Source organism: Staurois parvus, unplaced genomic scaffold, assembly GCF_062004578.1.
Source record: "Staurois parvus isolate SC_StPar_1 unplaced genomic scaffold, SC_StPar_1.0 ptg001167l, whole genome shotgun sequence".
Lineage (NCBI taxonomy): Eukaryota > Metazoa > Chordata > Amphibia > Anura > Ranidae > Staurois > Staurois parvus.
Genome location: NW_028318963.1, coordinates 1,086,231 through 1,106,201, shown reverse-complemented (window position 1 = coordinate 1,106,201; position 19,971 = coordinate 1,086,231). Strand labels below are relative to the sequence as shown.

Here is a 19,971-nt window from a genome sequence, read left to right as displayed (position 1 = left end):
ACAGTACAGATATCCCCCAAATGTCAGAACGGTACAGATATCCCCCAAATGTCAGGACAGTACAGATATCCCCCAAATGTCAGAACAGTACAGATATCCCCCAAATGTCAGGACAGGACAGATATCCCCCAAATGTCAGGACAGTACAGATATCCCCCAAATGTCAGGACAGGACAGATATCCCCCAAATGTCAGGACAGGACAGATATCCCCCAAATGTCAGGACAGTACAGATATCCCCCAAATGTCAGAACAGTACAGATATCCCCCAAATGTCAGAACAGTACAGATATCCCCAAATGACCCCTTTTTGCAGAGTAGACAGTCCGACGTACTTCATAAGAGGCATGATGAGTTTTTTGAAGTTGTATTTTTTTTGTCATAATTTTTCGGAAAATGAAAAAAATTAAAAAAATTATTTTCACAATTTTTTTTTTTACATACTGTCACCAGTGCAGTACAGCGTCATCATATAACTGGCATGGCGGTGATCAGGGACACTGACTGGTGACAGTGTGAAAAAAAAAATATATATATATATTTTTTTATTATTTTTAATTTTTTATTACATTTTTTTTGTATTTTTTTTAAGATTTTTTTTTCATATTTTACTATGACCAAAGTAGTACAATGTTACCATAGTAACATTGTACTACTTTGGGGAAGTAATCAGTATTTATTTATTTATTTATTTTTTTACACAATTTGCTTATAGCAAAGAGTTACTTTGCTATAAGCAAGCATTTACCTGAATGACATCGATTCATTCAGGTTTTTTTTTTTTGGTTTTTTTTGTGCTTAGCTGTGATTTGGCCACAGCTAATCACGACATGTGCATGTGACCTGCTATGACCATTCACAGCTAGACACTAGTGTACAATGGATGGCATGAATGAAGCCATCCATTGTATACAGCTGTCATGTGACCTGCTGTGATTGGTGACAGCAAGTCACATGGTACCAGCAACGGGAGCCGGTACTCAGATCTGTCATCGGCCGTGTCCGAGGTACACGTCCGGTGACAGATCGCGCCGCTGCGCGGCTCTGCAACCGCGCGAACTGCACATGTGCGGGAGGACGCCAAATGGCATACACCCCGGAAAGGTAATGCATTTTTGCGGCCGCCAAACGGCTATAGGACGAAATTTGATTTTTAAATTTTTTTTACTGGAAATGTTTAATAGCAAAAAGTCAAAAATATTGTTTTTTTTTCTCAAAATTGTCGCTCTTTTTTTATTTATAGAGAAAAAGGTAAAAAAGGCACAGGCGATTAAATAGTGATTACATTTTGGCCTAAATTTATGACGAAATTTGATTTTTAAATTTTTTTTACTGGACGTGTTTAATAGCAAAAAGTCCAAAATATAGTTTTTGTTCTCAAAATAGTTTTTTTTTTTTTTTTTAATAGCGCAAAAAAATTAAAACCGCATAGGCGATCAAATACCGCCGAAAGAAAGCTCAATTTGTGGGGAAAAAGGACGTTAATTTCATTTGGGTGCAGCGTTGCATGACCGGTCAATTGTCAGTTAAAGTAACGCAGCGCCGTATCGCAAAAAATGGCCTGGTCAGGAAGGGGGGGGGGGAATCCTCTGGAGGGCGAGGGGTTAAAATTGGAGAATGTATAATAAATGTCATATTTGTTTCTACAGTGTAAAGTGGAGAACGGAGAGAAAGAGGGCAAAATGGCAGCGGCAGAGCTTCCTGTTCTCCGTGTTGAGAATTCCAAGGAGGAAGCTGAACTATCTGCATTCCGAGGTCGCGCGGATCCCAACCTCAACGCCGTTAAGATTGAGACCTTATCAGATGATGAGGAGGTCGACATAACGGATGAGGTGGATGAGGCATTCGTCAGGAGCGGAGACCTTCCTGACACGGCGATAAATCCAGCAGATAAGATCTGCCAGGTGAAGGAAGAGGCCATTCATCCCGCTACGGGGCAAAGTCACCTCACCCCAGAACGGCCGCACACGTATGTTACGGAGATGGAGGAGCTTTGTCAAAGGGACCCAGCTGACCCAGGTGACAGGGACGCTTTTTATTGCTTCACATGTGTGCCACACGGTGACAATTTGACATCCATGCAAGATGAAGAAGTCAGCCAGGACTCCAGCTCTTCGAGGGCGCTGGATAGAGATGTTGACACTCCGATGGTTCAGGCATCTCCACCCTATGAGCATGAAGACACCCAAGAAGAAGATCTGAAACCACCCGACCAGGAGGTGGTGCTAGACTCAGACTTCATTCAGGAAGAAGAGAAACAAGCCATCCCGGAATTCTTCGAGGGGCGCCCAGCGAAGACTCCAGAACGCTATCTCAGGATACGCAATTACATCTTGGATCGATGGTACAATTTATTGGTGTATAAGATCTCAAAATTGTAATTTTTTTTAACCACTTTCCGTCCGGCCACTGTGGCAGTGCAGGGGCGGGTTGCCATTCATAAACGGCGCCCGCCATTTTAGATTGTGCGCGCTCCCTGGGAGGGTGAAGTGCCGCCCGCTGTGTCCAGAGATTGCTGTACGGGACCTCCCAGGGAGCGTGCACAATACAAAATGCCGCTGTATATAAACTGCCAGACGGTGGCAGTGCGGCGCCATTTTGGATTGTGGGCGCTCCCTGGGAGCACGCAGCACCGTGATCCAGTGCCCGCTGTGTCCAGAGATCGCTGTACGGGACCTCTGTGTGAGGTCCCGATCATGTGATCACTGATTGGCCAATCAGTGATCACATGAATAGGTGTAAGCAATATGTCACTTCTGACATCATTGCTTACTATATGTGAAATCTGTGAATGATCACAGAGATTACATGGTACAGGGCTATTCACAACAGCCTTGTACCATGTGACAAGCTGTGACTAATCACAGCTCACACAGTATTTCCCAATGGCTGCAGGAATGCAGACAGAGAGAAAGAGAAATTATTGCTTTTACAGCTTTTATGGGTGTAAAAGCAATCAGTGCAAAGAAGAAAAAAAAATCTTCATCAGCCCCCACGAGCAGTACAGTGTCACTATGATGACACTGTACTGCTAGGGTGACAGTATGTTGAAAAATAAATAAATAATAATATAAAAAAATAAAATAAAAATGTAAAAAAACTTTTGAAAAATTATAATTTTTGGTTATAAACTAATTTGAGTTAGTTTTTTTTTACTAAAAAGATAACTGAATACATTTTGCCGAGATTTATGAAGAAAGATTATTTATTTGCAAAATTTTATAAGAAACACTTTTTTTTTAATTTTTGGACTTTTTCATTTATATGACAAAAAAAAAAAATCCCAGCGGTGAATAAATACCACCAAAATAAAGATTTATCTGTCTAGAAAAAATGCTAAAAATTTCACATGGGTACAGTGTTGCATGACCGCGCAATTGTCATTCAAAGTGTGACGGCACTGAGAGCTGAAAATTGGCTTGGACTGGAAGGGGGTGAAAGTGTCCGGACTGGAAGGGGGTGAAAGTGTCCGGACTGGAAGGGGGTGAAAGTGTCCGGACTGGAAGGGGGTGAGAGTGTCCAGACTGGAAGGGGGGGAAAGTGTCCGGACTGGAAGGGGGGGAAAGTGTCCGGACTGGAAGGGGGGGAAAGTGTCCGGACTGGAAGGGGGTGAAAGTGTCCGGACTGGAAGGGGGGAAAGTGTCCGGACTGGAAGGGGGGGAAAGTGTCCAGACTGGAAGGGGGTGAAAGTGTCCGGACTGGAAGGGGGTGAAAGTGTCCGGACTGGAAGGGGGGGGGGGGAAGTGTCCGGACTGGAAGGGGGGGGGAAGTGTCCGGACTGGAAGGGGGGGAAAGTGTCCGGACTGGAAGAAGGTGAAAGTGTCCGGACTGGAAGGGGGGGAAAGTGTCCGGACTGGAAGGGGGGGAAAGTGTCCGGACTGGAAGGGGGTGAAAGTGTCCGGACTGGAAGGGGGGGAAAGTGTCCGGACTGGAAGTGGTTAAATAATACGTCCACTCAAAGAAGATATGTTTTGGTGCAGAGAAAACCACCATCTAATTTCCTAAAGTCCAGCTCTACTTTAAGAATATTTTTATCATGGTTAGCACAGTACGGTGGTCAAGTGGTTAGCACTTCCGCGGCTCCACCTGGCAGCATTAGGGTTGTCGGTTCAAATCCCAACTGCAGCACCACCTGCCTGGAGTTTGCATGTTCTCCCTGTGTCTCTGTGGGTTTCCTCCGGGTACTCCGGTTTCCTCCCACACTCCAAAGACATGCTGGAAGGTGAATTGGCTCCGGTCTAAATTGTCCCTAGTATGTGTATGTATGAATGTGAGTTAGGGACCTTAGATTGTACATCCCTTGAGGGTTAGGGACTGATGTGAATGTACAATATATATGTAAAGCGCCCTATATAAGTACCTAGCCCTATGCAGTACAGAGGATATTTATTTATTACAGGTACTTATGATTAGTTGAAGTAAAATTGCACTGGATATAACTTGTGCATCCTATTGAAGAGTTAAGCTGCTCGTGGATGGTGCCAAGTCAGCAGATCACCATACTGTCCGGACAGACTGGGTCCCTGAGGACAGGGATTGGTGTGAATGTACAATATATATGTAAAGCGCCCTATATAAGTACCTGTAATAAATAAATATCCTATATATATATACTGCAATTGAAATAAAATCGCACTGGATATAACTCGTGCATCCTGTTGAAGAGTGAAGCTGCCTGTGGATGGTGTCGAGTCAGCAGGTCACCAAACTGTCTGGACAGACTGGGTCCCAGAGGGCAGGGACTTATGTGAATGTACAATATATATATAAAGCGCCCTATATAAGAACCTGTAATTTATTTATTTCAGGTACTTATATAGCGCCGTCAATTTACACAGCGCTCTACATATATATTGTACATTCACATCAGTCCCTAACCCTCAAGGGGTGTACAATCTAAGGTCCCTAACTTACATTCATACATACACATACTAGGGACAATTTAGACAGGGTCCAATTAACCTACCTGCATGTCTTTGGAGTGTGTGAGGAAACCGGAGTACCCGGAGGAAACCCACACAGACACAGGGAGAACATGCAAACTCCAGGCAGGTGGTGCTGTGGTTGGGATTCGAACCAATGACCCTAGTACTGCCAGGCGGAAGTGTTAACCACTAAGCCACTGTGCCGCCCCATAAATAAATATCCTCTGTACTGCAATTAGTTGAAGTAAAATTGCACTGGATATAACTTGTGTGTCCTATTGAAGAGTGAAGCTGCCTGTGGATGGTGCCGAGTCAGCAGGTCACCATACTGTCTGGACAGACCGGGTCCCTGTGGGAATGTACAATATACTGTATTTGTGAAGCACTGTGTAAATTGATAGTGCTATATAAGTACCAATAACAAATAAATAAATAAATCCATGCCCCAGTAGGTGTAAAAATTAAAAAAAAAAAAAAATTCAGCTCCATCTGCAATACTCCCCTCTCTGGTGCTCCCAGAGGATGGTATTGTTCCAGGCTACATGCTGTGAGATGCGGATGCCATGGTCTGGGACATGAAATTTGTAAGGTATGCAACAGCTGCACAACTGCTAAATTTTTTTTTTTTTTTAGTAGATGTTATTGGTTCATTGATGCTGACACCTCAAGCCAAGCGCCTTGTCCTCCCTGTCACCCCTTCTAAATCCCGTGATACTGCCTGATGACAAACTCCTTTAGTAGATCTGGTTGTCGTAGTGTGATTTCACCAAGGACAGGTCCTTTGTCAGATTCCCTGAAACTGCATGTCGTTCTATTATTGTAGGAAGAATTCCAAGCCAAATTATCTGAATAAAACCTCAGTCCGCCCGGGACTGAAGAACTGCGGTGATGTGAACTGTATCGGGCGTATCCACACCTACCTGGAACTAATTGGCGCAATTAACTTTGGCTGCGGTAGGAATCGGTTCAACTTTATTTTTATTTTTTTTATTTTTTTTTTATTTCTTTTTTCTTTTTTTTTTTTTTGCATTTCATCATCCACCACTTACTTGATATCCTGCACATTTCAGAACAAGCAGTTTACAATCGGCCCCGTCCGGTGGATAAAACAAAGACGAAACTGGTGAAAGATACGTTGGAAGCCTACGAGCTCGCCCACCGCCTGCAGACTATGGTAAGGGATCAACAACTAAAAATGTCTGTAACCAATCAGATCTGTTCTTACTCTTTCACCCCTGGCCGTGCGGGCCGCATTTTCACGGGCACGAGAGCCCAGTCATTTGAATGGACTCCCGTGCCTGTGACACGCAGGGAAGAGGTCCCTGCACTACTTTGGAAAACGCAGCCGAGGTTCCCAGTACGGTTGCGTTTCCCAGTGCGGGTGGTGCTGCTGCACGGATTTTCATACGGAACCACCCACACAGGTGTGAACCGGGGATCACATATGACACGAAAAAGACGAATCTGGATAGCTGTAGGAAACATGACTATTCTGCCGGTGGATGATGTAACAAGTCCAACAGCAACATTGTGCACCTAGGCCAGGGGTAGGCAACCTGAGGCTCTCTAGCTGTTGTGGAACTACATTTCCCATGAAGCATTGCAAAGATTACAAAACTGACAGTTACAGCTATGACTTGCAGAGGCATGATGGAACTTGTAGTCCTGCGGCTCTCAGGTTGCCTACCCCTGATGTAGGCAAAAGAAATATTGGGCTACTGTTCCTTGTAAATCTGTAACAGGAAATGAGGGTGTCACTACAAGGGCAGCTTATCAGAGAATAAAAGTCGTTTGGATCTTCTCTGAGAGAAGGAGGTAGGTGAGTATATGTGGTGCGTGAACCATTTACAGACACACGGTTACTTTGCCTTGGATGGGCTAGGTGACAGGCTGCATTCACACTTGAGTATAGCGAATTTGAGGTGTTTTGCACGTTTGTTTTTTTGCACGCCTTTTGAGCGATTTTGTACGTTTTTAATACAGTGTTTTTAGGCATTTTAAGTTTTGGTATTTTTTTTATCAGCCAATAGAGAAAAATAGCATCTGAGCATCATTTGTTGCTAGGTTTTTCAGCTTTTTTAACTTTTATTTCTTTTTTTATTATTATTATTATTATTATTATTATTTTTATTCATTTATTTTTTTTTTTTCTAGGGTAAGAGGTTAGAGTTAAGGTTATGGTTCGAATTAGGAGTTGGGGTTAGGGGTACGGGTTAATATTTTATTTGTTGTATTCTTATTATTTATGTATTCTTTATTTTTTTTGTTAGGGTATTATTAATAATAATAATAATAATAATAATAGTAAATGAATAAACACATAAATAATAATTAATAAATAAATACAATAAATGTTATTAATGTATTGTAATAATAAATGAATAATAATAGTAAATGAATAACACATATATAAATAATAATTAATAAATAAATACAATAAATGTTATTAATGTATTGTAATAATAAATGAATAATAATTAACCTTAACTCCCTAACACTTATTAATAATAATATTTTTTTCTAATAATAATAAAATAACAAACACCATAACACAAAATAAATTATTATTATTAATTTTATAATAATAATAATAATAATAAAATAACAAACACCATAACACAAAATAAATTATTATTATTAATTTTATAATAATAATAATAATAATAATAAAATAACAAACACCATAACACAAAATAAATTATTATTATTATTAGAAAAAAATATTATTATTATTATTATTATTATTATTAATCAGTGTTAGGGAGTTAAGGTTAATTATTATTCATTTATTATTACAATACATTAATAACATTTATTGTATTTATTAATTATTATTTATATATATGTTATTCATTTACTATTATTATTATTTTTAATTCCCAAAGAAAAACAGAGAAAGGGGGAAGCTTATTTATTTATTTATCGAGTTTATATAGCGCCAAAGGGTTTGCTCAGCGCTGTACAATAGAGGGGGGACAATACATGAAACAGAACAGTAACATCAAACAGTACACAAGGGGTAAGAGGGCCCTACTCTTTCGAGCTTACAATCTAGGAGGGAGGGGGTAGAGGCACAGGAGGAAACGGCTGTGGGGGATGGAGTGGTAGGAGGAGGGAAGGGCAGCGGCTGTTAGGTGAGGGTGGGGTAGGCTTCCCTGAAGAGGTGGGTTTTCAGGGAGCGCCTGAAGGTGAGGAGGGAAGGTGACAGTCTGATGGATTGGGGTAGTGAGTTCCAGAGGATGGGGGAGGACCTGGAGAAGTCTTGCAGTCGTGCGTGGGAGGAGGAGACCAGGGAGCAAGATAGAAGGAGGTCCTGTGAAGAGCGAAGGGTACGGGTAGGGTGGTACCTGGGAATCAGGTCGGTGAGGTAGTTAGGGGCAGTGTTGTGAATGGCCTTATAGGTCAGGGTGAGCAATTTGAATTTAATGCGTTGGGCAATGGGGAGCCAGTGGAGGGAGAGGCAGAGGGGGGTGGCAGAGGTGGAGCGGCTGGTGAGATGGATGAGTCTGGAAGCTTTCTATTAAGTACGAAAAAATCTGCCCAATGCTCACCATGAAAATAGGGCAATCCGGGTTCATACTAGCCCACAGAAGCAGGGAGTATTCAGGTGTAAAGCATGGACCTCAATTATATAGGGACCTCATTTCGAGGTCCATCCAATCCTCTGGCAGTGACTAACAGCATCCAAGGAGGCAAAACTGCTGTATTTATCCCTTTTTTTTTTTTTTTTGCAAAAGGTGAATTATGCCTTTAATAAAATCTCGATGCTAAACTAACACTCCTGTATTTTTCATGGCAGCGCACCAGACGGAGGCGTGTCCGAGACCCGTGGGGGAATTGGTGTGATGCAAAAGACCTGGAGGGACAGACATTTGAGGTTAGACAATGGATGGTGATATTGATGGCCCGCCCTCTACAATATTATAACATTTTTGTACAATGGATCCTTAATGACTTCTACTGCCTTTCATCAAACTTCTGCATCTCTAAGATGATGGGAATCTGCTATTCACTATCCTTTTCAGTTAATTATGTGTTATGGGAATGAGTGTGCATTTCCCCAGAGGGTAGGTGACAGGTGCTCTTCAGTGAACATATTTCTGTTTTTCAGCATCTTTCGGCAGAGGAGTTAGCACAGAGACGGGAGAGGATGAAGGCACTGAAATGCTCCAGGGGATCAAGACCATCCAAGAGGTACAGAAATCAGAATACAGTGCAATATTGTGAGATTCTTCCTTTACATTTATCTGGACTTTGCTTTAAGTCCTCATGCACACGGGACGTTTTTACATCGGCTGTTTTTGCCTTTTGACGTTTTTTTCTACAACCAGTAAACTCTCCAGCATGTTCTCCTATGTGTCCATCCCCGGCATGTTATCCTACGTGTCCATCCCCGGCATGTTATCCTACATGTCCATCCCCGGCATGTTATCCTGTGTGTCCATCCCCGGCATGTTATCCTATGTGTCCATCCCCGGCATGTTATCCTACGTGTCCATCCCCGGCATGTTATCCTACATGTCCATCCCCGGCATGTTATCCTGTGTGTCCATCCCCGGCATGTTATCCTATGTGTCCATCCCCGGCATGTTATCCTACGTGTCCATCCCCGGCATGTTCTCCTATGTGTCCATCCCCGGCATGTTCTCCTACATGTCCATCCCCGGCATGTTCTCCTATGTGTCCATCCTCGGCATGTTATCCTACGTGTCCATCCCCGGCATGTTATCCTGTGTGTCCATCCCCAGCATGTTATCCTACGTGTCCATCCCCGGCATGTTATCCTGTGTGTCCATCCCCGGCATGTTATCATACGTGTCCATCCCCAGCATGTTATCCTGTGTGTCCATCCCCAGCATGTTATCCTGTGTCCATCCCCGGCATGTTATCCTATGTGTGTCCATCCCCGGCATGTTATCCTGTGTGTGTCCATCCCCGGCATGTTATCCTATGTGTCCATCCCCGGCATGTTATCCTATGTGTCCATCCCCAGCATGTTCTCCTATGTTTCCATCCCCGGCATGTTATCCTACGTGTCCATCCCCGGCATGTTATCCTACGTGTCCATCCCCGGCATGTTATCCTGTGTGTCCATCCCCGGCATGTTATCCTATGTGTCCATCTCCGGCATGTTATCCTGTGTGTCCATCCCCAGCATGTTATCCTATGTGTCCATCCCCGGCATGTTATCCTATGTGTCCATCCCCAGCATGTTCTCCTATGTTTCCATCCCCGGCATGTTATCCTACGTGTCCATCCCCGGCATGTTATCCTACGTGTCCATCCCCGGCATGTTATCCTGTGTGTCCATCCCCGGCATGTTATCCTATGTGTCCATCTCCGGCATGTTATCCTATGTGTCCATCCCCAGCATGTTATCCTATGTGTCCATCCCCAGCATGTTATCCTATGTGTCCATCCCCAGCATGTTATCCTATGTGTCCATCCCCGGCATGTTATCCTACGTGTCCATCCCTGGCATGTTATCCTATATGTCCATCCCCGGCATGTTATCCTACGTGTCCATCCCCGGCATGTTATCCTATGTGTCCATCCCTGGCATGTTATCCTATATGTCCATCCCCAGCATGTTATCCTATGTGTCTGTGCACACATAGACTGGAATCAACGTTTTTTGGCTGGAAAAAACCCCGGAGCTAGTGTGTTTTTAGAGGAGTTTTTTGCTGTAAAAAACGCTCTAATGCTGAAAAAGGTTGTAAAACGTCGCAAACCGGCGTTTTTGGACCTTTTTTTTTTACCAAAATAAAAAAATATTTTTTGTAAAAAAAAAAAAACGCTAAAAAAATTCAAATGCAGAAAAACGCAGCTAAATGCTAATGCAAAAACACTAAAAAAAGCTGAAAAACTCACATTTTTAACATAACTTTACACAGCTAACGTTACCAGCGTTATCAAAATGCCCCGTGTGCATGGAGCCTTAATTGTTCATGTGATGGGAGTCACTTTGGGTGGGGGGCCCATGTAACCCAGCTTACGTTGGAGAGGTGGGGAGACCCCTGTCTCAGCTCTCCATATCCCTCTTATGTGTAAGTCACCCTGTGCCTGTTAGGGGTACAGGGTGATCTGTCCTAATATTGTGTAGACATGTCTAGGAGATAGGTGGGGTGGGGGTTGTGCATTGTTTGGTGTCATGTGGTTGCATCCCATTGTTCTATTGTTTGTCTTGTTTGGGAGCAAACTATTATGGGGTTTATGTGTATTAGCTTAGTGGGGGGGGGGGGTCTCCAGCAGCCCTCCCTCCTGATGGGACTGTCTGTTGGTGTGTCTCTTGTTACTAAATGTAGATTCCCCCACCCTGTGTCATTATGTAGGGAGGGGGGATTGTTCCCTTGAGTGTATATATCTTGTATCTGTGTTAAAATAGACTAGTCTACCTCCTGGATTACTACTGGTGTCGTCTAGTCTTGTATGGTCAGCTGTGGTGTCTGTTGTCGGTGTTCAGACGGGGAAGCTGTAGTCTAATGGAAGTACCCAAGTGCAGTCTGGGGTCGGTTCCTTTACTGTGCGGCTTGTCTTATTTCTGAAGTTTCTCTGCAGAATGCTTAACAGGAAAGTATTATGTCACAAATTTGTGACAATCGTAAAATAAAACCCCAGATTTATTGCATCTTCTTAGAGTGGATCTTTAACTGTTTTTTTTATAAGTTTAGGTCATTACATTCCTCCCCATTGAGTCTAAACGCTAATACAGGGGTCTCCAAACCTTCTAAACAAAGGGCCGGTTTACTATCCCTCATACTTTAGAGGGGCCAGACTGTGGCCAGTGGGAGTAGAAAATGTCCTGGTGTCACCCTATCAATGGTATCAGTAGTAGTGCGTCGTTGGTGTGAGTGGAAGGAATAGTGCCCCAATTGTTGTTGTCCGTGAGAGGAGTAGTGAAAAAAAGTCAGCACTAAACCAAAAATAATATCAATGTGTAGCTGCTTGCAATAATTGTAGATATACCACCATAACTCACCAAAAATCACATAAAAAATTGCAACGCTAGGAGTGAGAGGAGTAGTGCCCAGAGTTGGTGTCGGTGAGAGGAATAGTGCCCCATCGTTGGTGTCAGTGAGAGGAATAGTGCCCCATCATTGGTATCAGTGGGAGGAATAGTGCCCCATCATTGGTGTCAGTGGGAGGAATAGTGCCCCATCATTGGTATCAGTGGGAGGAATAGTGCCCCATCGTTGGTGTCAGTGAGAGGAATAGTGCCCCATCATTGGTATCAGTGGGAGGAATAGTGTCCCATCATTGGTGTCAGTGGGAGGAATAGTGCCCCATCATTGGTGTCAGTGGGAGGAATAGTGCCCCATCATTGGTGTCAGTGGGAGGAATAGTGTCCCATCATTGGTGTCAGTGGGAGGAATAGTGCCCCATCATTGGTGTCAGTGGGAGGAATAGTGCCCCATCATTGGTGTCAGTGGGAGGAATAGTGCTCCATCATTGGTGTCAGTGGGAGGAATAGTGCCCCATCATTGGTATCAGTGGGAGGAATAGTGTCCCATCATTGGTGTCAGTGGGAGGAATAGTGCCCCATCATTGGTATCAGTGGGAGGAATAGTGCCCCATCATTGGTATCAGTGGGAGGAATAGTGCCCATCATTGGTGTCAGTGAGAGGAATAGTGCCCCATCATTGGTGTCAGTGAGAGGAATAGTGCCCCATCATTGGTATTAGTGGGAAGAATAGTGCCCCGTCATTGGTGTCAGTGGGAGAAATAGTGCCCCATCATTGCTGTCAGTGGGAGGAATAGTGCCCCATCATTGGTATCAGTGGGAGGAATAGTGCCCCATCATTGGTATCAGTGGGAGGAATAGTGCCCATCATTGGTGTCAGTGAGAGGAATAGTGCCCCATCATTGGTGTCAGTGGGAGGAATAGTGCCCCATCATTGGTATTAGTGGGAAGAATAGTGCCCCGTCATTGGTGTCAGTGGGAGGAATAGTGCCCCATCATTGGTGTCAGTGGGAGGAATAGTGCCCCATCATTGGTGTCAGTGAGAGGAATAGTGCCCCATCATTGGTGTCAGTGAGAGGAATAGTGTCCCATCATTGGTGTCAGTGAGAGGAATAGTGTCCCATCATTGGTGTCAGTGGGAGGAATAGTGTCCCATCATTGGTGTCAGTGGGAGGAATAGTGTCCCATCATTGGTGTCAGTGGGAGGAATAGTGCCCCATCATTGGTGTCAGTGAGAGGAATAGTGTCCCATCATTGGTGTCAGTGGGAGCAATAGTGTCCCATCATTGGTGTCAGTGGGAGGAATAGTGCCCCATCATTGGTATCAGTGGGAGGAATAGTGCCCCATCATTGGTATCAGTGGGAGGTATAGTGCCCCATCATTGGTATCAGTGGGAGGAATAGTGTCCCATCATTGGTATCAGTGGGGGAATAGTGCCCCATCATTGGTGTCAGTGAGAGGAATAGCGCCCCATCGTTGGTGTCGGTGAGAGGAGTAGCGCCCCATCGTTGGTGTCGGTGAGAGGAATAGTGCCCCATCATTGGTATCAGTGGGAGGAATAGTGCCCCGTCATTGGTGTCAGTGGGAGGAATAGTGCCCCATCATTGGTGTCAGTGGGAGGAATAGTGCCCCATCATTGGTGTCAGTGGGAGGAATAGTGCCCCATCATTGGTGTCAGTGGGAGGAATAGTGCCCCATCATTAGTATCAGTGGGAGGAATAGTGCCCCATCATTGGTGTCAGTGGGAGGAATAGTGCCCCATCGCTGGTGTCAGTGAGAGGAATAGCGCCCCATCATTGGTGTCAGTGGGAGGAATAGTGCTCCATCATTGGTGCAAGTCCATGACATCCTTAACTCACTGGATGTCTAGTTGAGTCTGACATGGCCCTAGTACTGCCAGGTGAAAGTGCTAACCATTTAGCCACTGTGCTGCATTCAATATATCTGGCCTCCCACCATACGCGCTACATGGAAATGCAATTATTTTAGTAAATATAAACTAAATACCTTTTTCTCATCAGCAGTATATAGCAGTCTTGTGACTTCTATCAGTATCCAGCAGAGCACTGGATAATCTTGTAGGAGGAGTCTTCATTCTTCCCTGATTGCTTTATGAGGCCGCAGGACCCCTTACCCTCTGTCTGGACAGTGCTTATTGGCCCTATGTTGATTACATGCACACTCCCAAGTGAAAAAATAAAAGCTCTCTAGCAATACACACCAAACTGAGCATGTGCAGCTTGCCCCCAAGGCTCTATTTTATTAGCAGATGGAATGGGGACAGTAGAAGAAGGGGAGGATCAGAGAAGACAGGATCAAACAGCCTTTTTGCACAGTGCAGGGGATTAACCCCTTAGGTTCCACAGTAACAAGCTTGCTTTACTGCAAATTCAGACTGATTTTACTGTTGTAGGTTTAGTAACACTGCAACCGCTATCTGTTCTTTAGGTACTGAGGTGGGCCATGCCACTGCATTAGTGAAAATCTTTGAAAGTTGCATGTTCTGCCTTCACAACAGTCCCATGATCAGTCTTCTTGTTGTAACAAGAACCTTTGCACCCCCAGCATCCCTATAGTTGTATGGAGGGGCAGACTGACCATTTGGAAACTCAGGCACTGCCCGAGGGCCCGGGGTCAGTAGGGGGCCCCATGAGATGCCCCTGGTACCTTTTTCATAGGCTTTTTTGAGTTTGGGCAAGGACACAGGGGGCCCCATGATCCCCTATTGCCCGGGGGCCCCATGAGTTGTCAGTCCGCCCCTGGTTGTATGGGTATAACCAGCATACATTAAATACATTCTTTTTAGATTGTTGCTGTTAACGCACTTCTTTTTTTTTTTCTCTTTAACAGCGCGTTTGACCCCTTTCAGCTCATCCCCTGCCTTGACTTTACTGAAGAGAGGCAGGTAAAAAAAACTTTTCACAATTTCACTTATTGTTTTCAGCTGTATTATTATTATTATTTTTTATATATAATAAAACAAACTTTTCTTTCTCACCAGTTGTTGTCTATATTTGGCATTGTTGTGTTGTCTCAAATTGATCTTTATTTTGTGCTTCATTTAACCCCTTCCAGTGCAGGAGCGGGTTGTCGTTGATAAATGGCGCCCGCATTTACTGCCAGTGCGCGCTGCCTGGAAGCACACGGCACCGCGATCCGGTGCCCGCTTTGTCCGGAGGCCATTTATCAACAGCAACCCAGACACAGCGGAACACCAATCACTGTACGGGACCTCTGTGCGAGGCCCCGATCATGTGATCACTGATTGGCCAATCAGTCATCACATGAACAGTAGTAAACAAGATGTCACTTCTGACATCATTGCTTACTACGTGTGAAATCTGTAAATGATCACAGCGGTCACATGGTACAGGGCTATTCACAACAGCCTTGTACCACGTGACAAGCTGTGACCAATCACAACTCACACAGTATTTCTCAATGGCTGCAAGAATGCAGCCAGAGAGGAAGAGAAATGATTGCTTTTACATCCTATATGGTTGTAAAAGCAATCAGTGTAAAGAAAAAAAAAAAATCTTCACCTCCTACATGTAGTACAGTGTCACTATGGTGTTAAAAAAAAAAAAAAAAAAACATAGTATAAAAAAAAAAAATTAAAATTAAAAATTTTTTTTAAAAATTATAATGTTGGTTATAAACTAATTTGGGTTATTTTTTTTTTTACTAAAAAGATAAAACGGAATAATTTCTGGCCAAGATTTATGATGAAATATTATTTATTTGCAAAATTTTATAAGAAAAACACTATTCACAACAGCCTTGTACCACGTGACAAGCTGTGACCAATCACAGCTCTCACAGTATTTCTCAATGGCTGCAAGAATGCAGCCAGAGAGAAGGAGAAATGATTGCTTTTACAGCCTTTATGGGTGTAAAAGCAATCAGTGTAAAAAAAAAAATCTTCATCACCTCCAACAAGTAGTACAGTGTCACCATGGTGACACTGTACTGCTAGGGTGACGGTATGTTAAAAAAAAAAACACATAAATACTAATATAAATATCTAAAACAAATTTTAGAAAAATTATAATTTTTGGTTATCAACTAATTTGGGTTATTTTTTTTTTTTACTAAAAAGATACATTTTTGCCGAGATTTATGAAGTAAGCTTATTTATTTGCAAAATTATATAAGAAAAACACTTTTTTGTCAAAATTTTTGGACTTTTTCATTTATATAGCAAAAAAAATAAAAATCTCAGTGATGAATAAATACCACCAAAATAAATTTTTATCTGTCTAAAAAAAAAAAATGCTAAAAAAATCATATGGGTACAGTGTTGCATGACCATGCAATCGTCCAGCGTGATAGCGCTGAAAGCTGAAAATTGGCCTGGGGACAGGAAGGGGGTGAAAGTGTCTGGACTGGAAGGGGGTGGAAGTGTCCGGACTGGAAGGGGGGGAAAGTGTCCGGACTGGAAGGGGGTGAAAGTGTCCGGACTGGAAGGGGGTGGAAGTGTCCGGACTGGAAGGGGGGGAAAGTGTCCGGACTGGAAGGGGGTGAAAGTGTCCGGACTGGAAGGGGGGGAAAGTTTCCGGACTGGAAGGGGGGAAAGTGTCCGGACTGGAAGGGGGTGAAAGTGTCCGGACTGGAAGGAGGTGAAAGTGTCTGGACTGGAAGTGGGGGAAAGTGTCCGGACTGGAAGAGGGGGAAAGTGTCCGGACTGGAAGGGGGGGAAAGTGTCCGGACTGGAAGGGGGGGAAAGTGTCCGGACTGGAAGGGGGTGAAAGTGTCCGGACTGGAAGGGGGGGAAAGTTTCCGGACTGGAAGGGGGGAAAGTGTCCGGACTGGAAGGAGGTGAAAGTGTCCGGACTGGAAGGGGGTGAAAGTGTCCGGACTGGAAGGGGGGGAAAGTGTCCGGACTGGAAGAGGGGGAAAGTGTCCGGACTGGAAGGGGGTGAAAGTGTCCGGACTGGAAGGGGGGGAAAGTGTCCGGACTGGAAGGGGGGAAAGTGTCCGGACTGGAAGGGGGGGAAAGTTTCCGGACTGGAAGGGGGAGAAAGTGTCCGGACTGGAAGTGGTTAATAATGTTTCTTTGATTTCAGGCTCCCTTCCGAGTGAAGATCTCAGCGGAGGCCATGCTAATATTAGATTTAGTAAGTATAAATGTTATATGTGAATTATCTCATTGTATGAAAGGTGTCACTCATTTGTTGCTCTCTGTTAAAGCACTCACACGTCTCCATGGCAGAAGTCATAGGTTTATTGGGAGGAAGGTATTTGGAAGAACAACGGATTGTAGAAGTAAGCTGGTTCTATTTTTTTCTTTTAAACATGTGAAACATGAATTTAAAGTATGTAAAGTCGCCCTTTTATATTCTTTTTATATTATCATTCCTTGTATAAAGCCCTTGTGATACTTCCTGAGTACTAGCCCACATATACCCCTTCATTGTCAGGCCATTTTTCAGTTTTCAGTGCTGTGATAGTTTGACAATTACTCCATCTTGCAACACTGCCATCGAATGAATTTTTTATCCTTTACTTTTAAGACAGAGCCATCTTCTGGTGTTATTTAACCAATAGCCGCCCGGCCTATAGCCGTTTGGCGGCCGCAAAAATGCTTCAGCTTTCCGGGTGCACGCCATTTAGCGTGCTCCCGCACAAATGCGCGGTTGCAGAGCCGCGCAGCGGTGCGATCTGTCACCGGCCGTGTACCTCAGACACGGCCGATGACAGATCTGAGTACCGGCCCCCGTTGCCGGTACCATGTGACCAATCACAGCAGGTCACATGACAGTTGTATACAATGGATGGCTTCATTCATGCCATCCATTGTATACTAGTGCCTAGCTGTGAATGGTCACAGCAGGTCACATGCACATGTCATGTGATTAGCTGTGGCCAAATCACAGCTAAGCACAAAAAAAAAACCTGAATGAATCGATTTCATTCAGGTAAATGCTTGCTTATAGCAAAGTAATTCTTTGCTATAAGCAAATTGTGTAAAAAAAAAAATACTGATCACTTCCCCAAAGTAGTACAATGTTACTATGGTAACATTGTACTACTTTGGTCATAGTAAAATATGAAAAAAAAAATCTTAAAATTTTTTTAAAAAAATGTAATAAAAAATTAAAAATAGTAAAAAAAAAATATATATATATATATATATATATATATATATATATTTTTCATACTGTCACCAGTCAGTGTCCCTGATCACCGCCATGCCAGTTACAGTCATGGCCGAAATTGTTGGCACCCTTGATATTTCTCCAGGAAATCATGTATTTCTCACGAAACGTATTGCATTAACACATGTTTTGCTATACACATGTTTATTCCCTTTGTGTGTATTGGGACAAAACAAAAAAAGGGAGGAAAGAAAGCAAATTCGACATAATGTCACACAAACCTCCAAAAATGGGCTGGACAAAAGTATTGGCACCCTTTCACAACTGCGGATAAATAAGAATGTTACAAGCATGTGATGCTCCTGTAAACTCACCTGGGGCAAGTAACAGGTGTGGGCAATATAGAAATCACACCTGAAAGCAGATAAAAAGGAGAGACGTTCACTTAACCTTTGCATTGTGTGTCTGTCTGTGCCACACTAAGCATGGACAACAGAAAGAGGAGACGAGAACTGTCTGAGGACCTGAGAACCAAAATTGTGGCAAAATATCAACAATCTCAAGGTTACAAGTCCATCTCCAGAGAACTAGATTTGCCTTTGTCCACAGTGCGCAACATTATCAAGAAGTTTGCAACCCATGGCACTGTAGCTAATCTCCCTGGTCGTGGACGGATGAGGAAAATTGATGAAAGATTGCAACGCAGAATAGTCCGGATGGTGGATAAGCAGCCCCAAACATGTTCCAAAGACATTCAAGCTGTCCTGCAGGCTCAGGGAGCATCAGTGTCAGCGCGAACTATCCGTCGACATTTAAATGAAATGAAACGCTATGGCAGGAGACCCAGGAGGACCCCACTGCTGACACAGAGACATAAAAAAGCAAGACTACAGTTTGCCAAAATGTACTTGAGTAAGCCAAAAGCCTTCTGGGAAAACGTCTTGTGGACAGATGAGACCAAGATAGAGCTTTTCGGTAAAGCACATCATTCTACTGTTTACCGAAAACGGAATGAGGCCTACAAAGAACAAAACACAGTACCTACGGTAAAATATGGTGGAGGTTCAATGATGTTTTGGGGTTGTTTTGCTGCCTCTGGCACTGGGTGCCTTGACTGTGTGCAAGGCATCATGAAATCTGAGGATTACCAAAGGATTTTGGGTCGCACTGTAGGGCCCAGTGTCAGAAAGCTGGGTTTGCGTCCAAGATCCTGGGTCTTCCAGCAGGACAATGACCCCAAACATACGTCAAAAAGCACTCAGAAATGGATGGCAAAGAAGCGCTGGAGAGTTCTGAAGTGGCCAGCAATGAGCCCAGATCTAAATCCCATTGAACACCTGTGGAGAGATCTTAAAATTGCTGTTGGGAAAAGGTGTCCTTCCAATAAGAGAGACCTGGAGCTGTTTGCAAAGGAAGAGTGGTCCAAAATTCCGGGTGAGAGGTGTCAGAAGCTTATTGATGGTTATAGGAAGCGACTGATTTCAGTTATGTTTTCCAAAGGGTGTGCAACCAAATATTAAGTTAAGGGTGCCAATACTTTTGTCCAGCCCATTTTTGGGGTTTTGTGTGACATTATGTCATATTTGCTTTTCTGCCTCTGTTTTATATTTGTTCCAATACATACAAAGGGAATAAACATGTGTATAGCAAAACATGTGTTAATGCAATACCTTTTTTGTGTGAAATACTTGATTTTCAGGAAAAATATCAAGGGTGCCAACAATTTCGGCCATGACTGTATATGATGACGCTGTACTGCACTGGTGACAGTATGTAAAAAAAAAATAGTGAAAATATTTTTCTTAATTTTTTCATTTTCCGAAAAATTATGACAAAAAAAATACAACTTCAAAAAACTCACCATTCCTCTTATGAAGTACATCGGACTGTCTACTCTGCAAAAAGGGGTCATTTGGGGGATATCTGTACTATTCTGACATATGGGGGGATATCTGTCCTGTTCTGACATTTGGGGGATATCTGTAC

The 19,971-nt window shown here is 43.5% G+C and overlaps 1 protein-coding gene across 3 annotated transcripts in view; it reads left to right on the top strand.

Moving 5' to 3' along the window:
* Positions 1–19,971, top strand: part of MYSM1 (Myb like, SWIRM and MPN domains 1) — a 79,890-nt gene that overhangs the window by 25,619 nt on the left and 34,300 nt on the right. For all 3 annotated transcript variants that reach the window (XM_089659596.1, XM_089659595.1, XM_089659597.1), the window contains 8 exons: positions 1,650–2,344; positions 5,749–5,879; positions 5,996–6,099; positions 8,725–8,802; positions 9,037–9,119; positions 14,738–14,792; positions 16,954–17,004; positions 17,078–17,152. In XM_089659596.1, coding sequence (XP_089515722.1) covers positions 1,650–2,344; positions 5,749–5,879; positions 5,996–6,099; positions 8,725–8,802; positions 9,037–9,119; positions 14,738–14,792; positions 16,954–17,004; positions 17,078–17,152 — 1,272 coding nt within the window. The remainder of the gene's footprint in view (positions 1–1,649; positions 2,345–5,748; positions 5,880–5,995; positions 6,100–8,724; positions 8,803–9,036; positions 9,120–14,737; positions 14,793–16,953; positions 17,005–17,077; positions 17,153–19,971) is intronic.